General features: G+C 39.4%; 1 protein-coding gene across 1 annotated transcript in view; it reads right to left on the bottom strand.

Annotated features, from left to right (window-relative positions):
- Nucleotides 1–158: 158 nt before the first annotated feature.
- ATP6AP2 (ATPase H+ transporting accessory protein 2) overlaps nucleotides 159–10,749 on the bottom strand; it is a 22,318-nt gene continuing 11,727 nt past the window's right edge. The window contains exons 4-9 of the mRNA XM_017516988.1: nucleotides 9,593–9,688; nucleotides 9,276–9,413; nucleotides 8,217–8,270; nucleotides 7,206–7,355; nucleotides 6,035–6,154; nucleotides 159–1,221 (exon numbers count right to left, since the gene is read on the bottom strand). Of these exons, the coding sequence (XP_017372477.1) occupies nucleotides 1,027–1,221; nucleotides 6,035–6,154; nucleotides 7,206–7,355; nucleotides 8,217–8,270; nucleotides 9,276–9,413; nucleotides 9,593–9,688 (753 nt within the window). The 3' untranslated portion in view covers nucleotides 159–1,026. The remainder of the gene's footprint in view (nucleotides 1,222–6,034; nucleotides 6,155–7,205; nucleotides 7,356–8,216; nucleotides 8,271–9,275; nucleotides 9,414–9,592; nucleotides 9,689–10,749) is intronic.

The following is a 10,749-nucleotide window of genomic DNA, read 5'->3' on the forward strand; positions in this document are numbered from 1 at the left end:
CATGAAATCATCTGTACAACAAAACGGCCAATCCTGATGAAAGAAAACCCTGTGCCAGTCATAAAAGAATTGTGAAGTGAAAAAAAAGAAAAGAAAGAAAAGCCGGTTTTGTTCAGCTTTTATAATATAAAATAGATGCAGTACTGCCATGACACAAATTTGGAATCATTATCAACTTTATTTGTCACTCTTTATAGACATTGGTCCACTCCAACATAAAAAGCAGAATTCACCCACTTCCACTTAATATGCTATGGAATGAAGTTGTACCACAAACCATAGTAACTTACACAGGGGGAAAAGTTACTGAAATAAAAATATTCTATATTCATGCCTCAAAATGTCCCTCAGGGATTTTTGTGTGTATAATTAAAATCATCTATATACTCCACAGGCTAGTTTCTTCTTAGATCAATGTAGTATTTTTAGTATCCATACTAGACCATGTGGGTCAACAAACTTGCAGAAAAGCGTTAAAAAACAGCTGTCTTCTGTCACTCAGATACAGTTCCGAAACTAAGCGATTGTATAAGCACATCCATATTTTAGGGCTACTCTAAGTTAAAAACCTTTTCTCTTGTTTCAGAGTTATTTACATCAAATTAAGACATTTACAAATCAATATCCCAAATATGATTTTCTCCTATGCTGTGTAAAGAAGTTAAGCATTCATAAGTTGGTCTAATAAATTCAGTGCATTTTTTTCCATAATAAATAACATGAACTACTCTAAATGTTTTACATTTCTTTCAGTGCATATTTCCAAATTCATTAAATAGAATGAAATCAGGTTAAATGGCTATATCATAATATTCAAGAATGTTACGGAATCTACACCACACAGTTTGATTCACATCAATACTATAATTCACTCTAGAAAAACATCACAGGCACACACAAAATAGAGAACAAAATTTGATTTTTTAAAAATAAAGTATACTGTCTACTTTAAAGCACACTAAAAGATACATTTTAACAAAACAGCCAATTTCCAGCCCCCTTTTCTAACTCTGGCACAAAGAATGTTCAATCCATTCGAATCTTCTGGTTTGTCATCCTATAAATGATGCTGTCATATCCAGGATCCATGTTCCAAATATTGTAAGAGGTGATAATCACAGCCAAGGCCAAGCCGATCATTATCCAAAGTACCATGTTGAAAACCACAGAATATTCAAAATTATACTTATATGCTAGGTTATAGGGGCTTGCTGGGTTCTTCTACAATATAGAAAAAAAAAAGAAAAATCAAGAGGGAAGAATTTTAAGACAGGAAACTAGTCTAGTCTAGTGGCTATGACTCATTTGTCTAACAAACATTTCTTCATAAGTTGCATAAGAGCTACTTATACTAGGAGGAAGCAAGAAGGAGTGCCTTCATGGAGAAGATACTTGCACTGATGGTAGAAGTATAAACCAGTCCACCTGCTTGGGAAAATTTGACAATACCTAATAAAGTTGATGGTGTACATATCGTGTGATCCAGTAAGTCCATACACTAGGGAGAATTTCTATATGTGTACCAAGAGACATGTGTAAGAATATCATCAACAAGGTCAGGCGTGGTGGCTCATGCCTGTCATGCCAGCACTTTGGGAGGCCGAGGGAGGCAGATCACCTGAGGTCAGGAGTTTGAGACCAGCCTGCTGGCCAACATGGTGAAATCCTGTCTCTACTAAAAATACAAAAATTAGCTGGGTGTGGTGGCAGGTGCCTGTAATCCCAGCTACTCAGGAGACTGAGGCACAAGAATCCCTTGAACCATGAAGGCAGAGGTTCCAGTGAGTTGAGATTGCATCACTGCACTCCAGCCTGGGCAACAGAGTGAGACTGTGCCTCAAAAAAACAAAAAATCATCACAGAATGGATAATTGTGGTGTATCCCACAGCAGAATATGTAACAGTAAAATAACTACAGCTACATTCGTCAGCCTGAGTGAATCTTAAAAAGAATACTGAATGAAGAACACAGAAAAATACACATAGTATGATTCCATTTATATAAAATTCTAATACAGGGAAAACCAAACAATACCGTTTAAGGCCAAATTACAAATGTAGTCAATCTGTAAAGAAAATTAAGGGAATGATTAACATGACACCCAGGACAGCAGTTACCGCTGGATGAGGGAGGGTAGAGGGAGAAAATAGGAAGCGTCAAAGGAGCAAGCATTCTCTTAAGCTATTGATATGGTTTGGCTCTGTGTCCCCACCCAAATCTCATCTCAATTTGTAATCACCATGCGTCGAGAGAGGGACCTGGTGAGAGGTGACTGGATCACGGGGGCGGTTTCCCCCATGCTGTTCTCATGACAGGGAGGGCTCATGAGATCTGATGGTTTAAAAGTGTGGCACTTTCTCTCTCTCTCTGTCCTGCTGCCTTGTGAAGAAGGTGCCTGTCTCCCCTTCACCTTCCGCCATGATTGTAAGTTTTCTGAGGCCTCCTCAGCCGTGCGGGAACTGTGACTCAATTAAACCTCTTTCCTTTATAAATTATGCGGTGTCAGTTAGTTCTTTATGAACATGTGAAAATGGAGCTATATAGTGTTATTATCTTTATTAAATTACTAGTATTAAATATGTTATATACTTATGTATGTATGATCCACTTAACATTTTTTAAAAAATACACAGCTGTGTAAAAACATTGTTTGAAAAACTGAATTCATTCTGACAAAGGCATTGTTTGGGAAACATCATTCATTCTGGCTAGAGAATTTTAAAAGTAGGAACACAGCAGGAGGTGAAGCTAGAAGCAGGGAAGCTACAGAAAATCTGACATGAGCCTCTGGGCAATAAGGAGCCACTGACAAGCTTTAGGCAGAAAGTGAGTGACATGATCAGGTTTGTCTTAAAAAGATAACATTAAAATAAAAAGTTAGCTGAGTGTGGTGGCTCGAGCCTATAGAACTGGCTACTCAGAAGGCTGAGGTAGGAGGATCACCTGAGCCCAGGAGTTTGAAGTTGCAATGTGCTATGACTGCACCACTGCACTCCGGCCTGGGACAGGGCAAGACCCTGTCTCAAAAAAAAAAAAAAAGAAAAGAAAAGAAAAGAAAAAAGAAAAAAGATAACTGATGACAATGTGTAGGATGGATTTAGGAGGAGCCAGCTGGGAAGCAGAGAGTCAGATGAGTTCAGACAAGTTAGGAGGCAGCAGCCAAATGAGGTGGGAGACATCGGGGCAGGGTGCCTGGCAGTGAGGATGAAAAAGAAAATGTAACCGAGATCTATTTGTCCCTACAGCCCCAGCACCTGGCATGTTGCAGCACTCAGTAAATGTTCCCTAAACTCCTAACTGTCTCCTTAAACTAATGGAAGAGTGTGATTTCAACTGTAGGAGAGAATGGGTACACAGACATGCGTATTTACCTGCAGGGAACTCAGAGCTGAGGCAAATGTTAAAGGATTTCACACCTATGGAGACCTCTTTCTTTCCTTTTTTTTCTGATAAACAGGTTCTTTTTCCTACCTATTTTAAGTGTACAATTCAATGAATTTTAGTGGGTTCACAGTCCTTGCCAAAATTTTAGAACATTTCTATCACCCTAAAAAGAAAGCTCATAGGCTGGGCACGGTAGCTTATGCCTGTAATCCCAGCACTTTGGTTGGCTGAGGTGAGCAGATTACTTGAGGCCAGGAGTTCGAGACCAGCCTGGCCAACATGATAAAACCCTGTCTCTACTAAAAGCTCAAAAATTAGCTGGCTATGGTGGCCAGCGCCTGTAGTCCCAGCTACTTGGGGAGACTGAGGCAGGAGAATCGCTTGAACCCGGGAGATGGAGGTTGCAGTAAGAGTTGTGTCACTGCACTCCAGCCTGGGCGACAGAGCGAGACTTAGTCTCAGAAAAAAAGAAACCTCATGTTGAGGCCTCTTTTTCTCTATGAAGTAGGTAAGAGCATTAGTATGGAGTTAAGGGAAAGAGAAAAAAAAGATAGAAAATAAAAGAAAAAAAGGAAGAAAAAGAAAAGGAGAAGAGAAGGGGGGAGGGGGAGGAGGGGAAGGAGGGAGAGGAGGAGGGGGGTCCAGGTGTGGTGGCTCACACCTGTAATCCCAGCATTTTGGGGGCCAAGGCAGGTAGATGGCTTGAACCCAGGAGTTCAAGACCAGCCTGGGCAACATGGCGAAAACCCATCTCTACTAAAAATACAAAAAAATTAGCTGGGCATGGGGGTGCGCACCTGCAGTCACAGCTACTCAGGAGGCTGAGATGGGAGAATCGTTTGAACTTGGGGGGCAGAGGCTGCAGTGAGCTGAGATTGCGCCACTGCGCTCCAGTCTGGGTGACAGAGTGAGACCCTATCTAAAAAAAAAAAAAAAAATTCTCTGGGAGGCATTCCCACTGTCAACATATGTGCCGGCCACCCAGAGCCCAGGTGCCTTTCTATTTCCCTTTGCTGTCAGGCAGATTGTTTTCCAGTCTACCCTCTCGCTGTGGGCACAGCTCTTTCAGGGTCCCCAGCTTTATCTGGAGGTGTCCGTTCCCATTCCCCACACACAAGGCACCAAAGGCCTCTTGGTTACCCGGCTGGCAAACACACTTAGGGTGGCCTGCTTACCACATTCAGATTCCTCTTCTTTATTTACTCTGTAAGAGAATTTCCCTTTCTTTCGAGCTGAACCATGTACTTCTTATTTTTTATTTTTTAAGTTTTTTATTTATTTGAAACAGAGTCTCGCTGTGTCTCCCAGGCTGGAGTGCAGTGGCGCAATCATGGCTCACTGCAACCTCCGCCTCCAGGGTACAAGCAATTCTCCTGGCTCAGCCTTCCAAGTAGCTGGGATTACAGGTGCCGGCCACCACACCTGGCTAATTTTTATAGTTTTAGCAGAGACGGGGTTTCACCATGTTGCCCAGGCTGGTGTGGAACTCCTGACCTCAGATGATCCTCCTGCTTAAGCCTCCCAAAGTCCTGGGATTACAGGCTTAAGCCACTGCACCCCGCCCAAACTGTGTACTTTTTAAAAGGTCTATTTTTATCCAGCATTTCTAGATGTTTTATGGTAGGAAATTTTGGGGGGTTGTTTAGCCTGACATGCTGTCTGAAACAGAAGTCCTTCCATCCCCAGTTTAATTCAGAAAGAAACAATCTCAAACCAGTCATCACTAGACTATCTCAAATAGGCACTGGCTTCAACCTTCTGACTCTAAGTCCCATACTGAGGTCAGTAAAACTGAGCAGGGTAGGGGCTGCAAATGGGTCTGAAGCGGGGTTGTATGTAATTGACAGGATATCTAAAATGCTGCAAGTGATGCAGCCAGCCCTAAGCAATGTTCTTGGGAGTAGGATGTTAGGGAGTATCTACACTAGTCTTTCCCATCACCCTCCCTAGGTTCTGCTGCAGCTTTAAGTATATACGTATGTATGTAAATGTGTACATACGTATGTGTTTTACCATGGCCAGTAACCATGGGAATGCTTAATCCTGACCCTCTAAATGCTTAAAATTGAAGCAAGATCCATACCCAAAAAACTGTTGAGGTAAATGAAAATTATAAAGAGGGGCACATGGAGGATCTCAGTAAGTAAGGGACTGTGCCACAAAGACAATGTGCCTCCTAGAAAAGCAGAGCCCACAGGATGTGGGCACCACACCATTCCCACACACCTTCGCTTCTTTTTCAAAATAGGTTCTCACTATGTTTGCTCAGACTGGCCTCAAACTCCTGAGCTAAAGCAATCCTCCCACCTTGGCCTCCTGAGGAGCCAAGATTACAGGTGCACGCCACGCATCTGGCACCACATTAACTTCTGATGTCTCCTTGTGTGTACTGACATTTGAATTACAGTCTTGGACAGATTTACTTTTACCTCTAACTCAAATTCTTGCATTATCTGATTATAACCCCAAAGAACTGATTATCACAGGCAAAATACACATACTTATGTGAGCAAGCAGCTTATATTTTAACTGAAATTGTTTTTCAGATTTATTGACTGCTCATTCATGTCACCCATAGGTGATAAAGGACTTGTTTTTGTTTTTAATAAAAAGCTGATTTTACAGTTTTAAAGCAGTATCTATACTCACCGCTTGTTTTGCCTCAAGGGTAGTCCTTGTCTTCCGAATGAGGGAGGTGTCAAATGACTTGACAGTGACTAACTCTACCACTGCATTTCCACCATAAAGATTGTACATGTCATCTGCAAACTGCAAGTTAGTTATTAACATTATTGGGAATCTCAAATGTGTACTTTTTTCATTTTTAATTGACAAATTAAAATCATATATATTTATCACATCAACATACTGTTTTGAAATATGTATACACTGTGGAATGGCTTAAGTCCACATTGGCTAATTAACATATGCATTACCTCACTACTTATCATTTTATGCAATGAGTCAAACAGACTTATTAAAATTATTTGTAAAGCTTTCGTGCAACTACAGTAACAATGTACACTTACCTCCTGGCTCATGAAATACACTACATCTTAAAATAAGCAAGTTTTAAAGGTTTTGATTATGCTCAACTATACAGAAAAGTATTAACATATATTCAAATGTTTAACATATATTTGAATGTTTAACATATATTCAAATGTTCAAAATAAAATTACTTTAAGAAGACACGGAATTTGTCGGCATATAAATTGGAGGAAGAGAAGTTGGAAAGAAAAATGAAGAAACCTTCCTAAGTGGTCTCCGGTTAATCACAAACATCCACAGAGATTAAAATATGAAGCCTCACTGAAAGGATGCCGGTGAATGATTTCAACGGCAGAGGGGAACTAGTATTGATTATGCGTCTACTAAGTGTCTGGGACTGTGCTGGGTGTTCTACTTCAGTTATCTCATAGTGTTTAAGGGGTACAGAGTTTCAGTTGGGGAAGATAAAAAATGTTATAGAAATAGAAGATGGTGATGGCTGCACAACATGTGAATGTGCTGAACACCACTCAACTGTACAATTAAAAATGGTCAAAATGGTAATTTTATGTTATATATATTTTACCACAATAATTTTGTAAAGTTTTGTGTGAGGTAACTTCTCCTAGCGCTGTTCTTTCTAGCATTAGGAAGAAATATATCAATATACATCTTTGACCCTACTGCATTCCTGGCCAACATATTTAGAGGAGCCCCGAAGAAGGCAAGTAAGTCTTCAATCAACAGTGTTTAACAGAGCAGATTTTTCCATTAAGAGGCAAAAAGTGAAACGCTCATACTCTACTTCTCAGATCGCATTGATATTTACCTTTTGCAGAGCATCAACAAGGATCTTAGAAGCATCTCTGAATTGTTCAGAGTCTTCCCCGTAACGCTTCCCGATTTCATCCAAACCTGCCAGCTCCAGTGAATATAGGTCAGGAGAATGATCCTTGGCGAGATGCTTATGACGAGACAGCTTAGGAGAACAAACCAACCAAAACAGGTAGTGGACAAAGTAAGATGAAAGATGTCAAACACAGCCAGTTAAAGTTTTATGCCTAAACTAGGCTAAACTAAACCATACCAGTGTACCACAACATGCAAATAGTCTAAAACGGTGGCAAAAGAAACTGTCTTGAATAAGCGTTTCTGATAAATCCAACACAAATCTCACATTTAGGAGCAGTACAAGACTCTTTGGATATTTAATAAAAGCTTTCAACAAAATTCCTCAGTTTTAAAAACTCAGGTGTGGGCCAAGGTACGAAAGAACAGATGGCTGGACCAGTTTGATCCCAGGAATGCACTATACTTCCCAACTCCCCGAACCAACACCTGTTGAAAAGTTTGGAAAACAATTTCAGAAGACAGCAAACAGGTAAGAATTTCTATTTCCGTAACAAGATGATGATTTAAAAAAATCATTCACCAAAAAAATACCCTTCAGACAGATTTCAACCCTTTTTGACTTGACTGACAGCATTATTAGTCCAAACTATTATTTATATTTTCGACCCAAAGATATAGCTAAAAATTAAGTCTTAAAGTCTGACGAGAAATCAACAGCCAAGTTAGGACTACGGCTGGGGTGTTCTTACGCCCAGGCTTGTGTTCTTGGAGGCTATGCTGTCTCTCCCTAAAAAGGAGAAATGCAAAATAATTTGACTATAACATGGATGTGTTCACAATTCCCAATATTGCCACTAATTTTTCAATTTTCATGGGATCATAAATCTAGGGCATACTTAATCAAACTTTTCAACTGGCTTCACTATCATTCAAGGATTCTCTAGAAACCAAAATAAATGGAACTGAAAAATTAGGGTAGCCTACTTACCAAGCTTGAAATATCATGTAGCACTTGCAGTTCAGAAAGAAAGAGCAGGTCAACCTTCAGAGAGCCCCCAAAAAAATAGCATTCTTTTAAATGTGCATCAGAGATCTTTATTTGCCATTTATCAAATAAGGGACAAGATACTACAAATGTTGATCATATAAGTGAATTTATGTAATTATCTTCCATTTGGTATGTTTGCTTCAACTGAAAATGCATATAAAACATTATTTCCTAACAAAAAGGTGATAGCCATTCCCTAGCAGAGTGACTACCACTCAATAGCTATATTTTTGACAAAACCATAAAGCAAGTTCTCCAGTGGTTTCCTTCAAAGCATCAGGATATCCTGGCACTCTGCAATGAGATCCTACCATTGGCCCAGTTTGCTCACTTCCCTTGAATAGTTTCCACATCAGAGAATAAAAGATGATGGCCCTGGTCACCCACAGTAAATAAGGGGGGGAGGCCACCTCGAAGGTGGCATGCCACATGGTTAAGAGGGTACATAAGCAGATGGAGAAGTTGAAGGACAGGAGTCAAAAGTAGAGGTGGCTCCCTCCACTGCAATGTCCAGAATGAATGGGAAAATATGACAACACATGAGCAGAGGCAGTGAACAATGGTTTCCAAGTTACCAGATCCACACAGCTCCACCAGTCACCAAGTAGATCCTATGACCTCTGGCCTGTTTGAATTAATAGGTGGCAACCCTTGTGCTAAAATATGATGCTATTTACCACAGCTCAACTCACAAAAAGGATCAGTTTATTCATGAGAGTCCTAAGAAAATTACACTAAAGAAGACTCTACCCCAGCAGTAAATGTGCACAATTTTTCATTTTCTAAAATACCAAAATTTTAAGTAGTATAAAGAATGGGAGGCCAGACACAGTGGCTCATGCCTGTGATCCCAGCACTTTGGGAGGCAGAGGCAGGAGGACTGCTTGAGGCCAGGAGTTTGAGACCAGCCTAGACAACAGAGCAAGACCCTGTCTTGATTTTTTAAAAAGAGGGAAATTAATAATGATATTCGTGTATTTGTTGAATAACTGCACTTACCTCATTGTTCCTACTCAGAGAATTGAGGGGGAGTGAACTGAGAACAGAGTTTTCTTGAAACAGGCGATTACGGAGCTGGCGTAAGGTGACTGAAAGGTCTTCAAACACTGAGTTTGCCTTCCCTACCATATACACTCTCTGTAAGAAGAATAGAAAATTTTAAGTTACTCACATTCTACAGATTAATTCCAATACACAGAGGTATGACAACATTGTTTACAAATTAGTATTACATTTTCATAAAATTACATTTCATAATAAAGTTTTAAACATAAAAGTTTATTTTTAAAGATGTCTTAAAAGCTTTTATCACTTACTTCCTCACTGGGAGCCAACTGCAAAACAACAGGAGTTTCCTCAGAAAATAAGGAGTGAATGGAATTTGCAACACTGTCAAGACTAAAAGGAACTGCCTGAAATTTAAGAGTAAGAACGCAATGATTATATGAACCAAAGTGGGAAGAATCATTCAGATGGTATTTAAAAAGAAGCCTTAAATTTTTTTTTCCAGCATTTTTTTATGGAAATGTAGAAGCCCCAAATCACTTCCAAGCCCTTCTGAGGGCACAGATTAAACAGGCCCCTGGTAGGCCGAGTCTGTATCTCCCAATGTGCTTTGGTGGAAAATAACTTAAGCCTGATGGACACAACACTATATATAGCACAAACCATTTTCTGGTGGTCATTTATGTATTTGAAGCAGCAATACATTTGGTTTCAATATTGACTAAATGTGCCACGATGAATGTGTATTCCACAATAAATTATTTAGCTTGCATTGAAGAGGTTAGAGGAATCTGAGTATTGAATTTAATTGAAATAAAAATGGAATTCATCTTTCATATCAAAATTTTAAAAATGTTTAATGAGATTTAACATTCGTGTTCAGATAGCCTAAAGACTCTCAGATAAGGTGTTAAGCATGTCACAAGGTTTTTGAAGCCTTTATCTTAGGACATGATGATATTATTAGATTAAAATAACCAATTGTGGTAAGACCTAATTTTTTTCTTCAATTTCTTATTAAAGTGTAAAATACATATAATATAGTGTACAAATCTTGGGGTAATAGCTAAACAAATGTTTACAAATACATGCACTCAGCCCAGCCGGATCAAGACACAGAACACTATCAGCACCCTCGAAGTACTACCGCCACCCTCAAGGGTAACGAAAATTTTGACTTCTATCCCTATAGATTTGTTTTGCACTACATGATTTAAAAAAATAAATTACAGTTATTTTTCTCCTCAAAAAATTATTTGATTCCCAATATTACTGTATTAAAACAAGCAGTACAGTCATGTTTTTGTTTTAATGGAGATTTCTTATGTTGATCTTCCATTCAGTAGTTCCCTTACTACTTAAAGATTCATGTTTTTAAGTAGCAAAGTAACGCTAATGTGGTACAGGCAGAAATCAATGTGATTATGTCTTACTGAGCTGCAGATGGTGCTGTAACATCCCTCAGAGA

This window comes from Cebus imitator, unplaced genomic scaffold (genome assembly GCF_001604975.1).
Source record: "Cebus imitator isolate Cc_AM_T3 unplaced genomic scaffold, Cebus_imitator-1.0 Scaffold613, whole genome shotgun sequence".
Classification (NCBI taxonomy): domain Eukaryota; kingdom Metazoa; phylum Chordata; class Mammalia; order Primates; family Cebidae; genus Cebus; species Cebus imitator.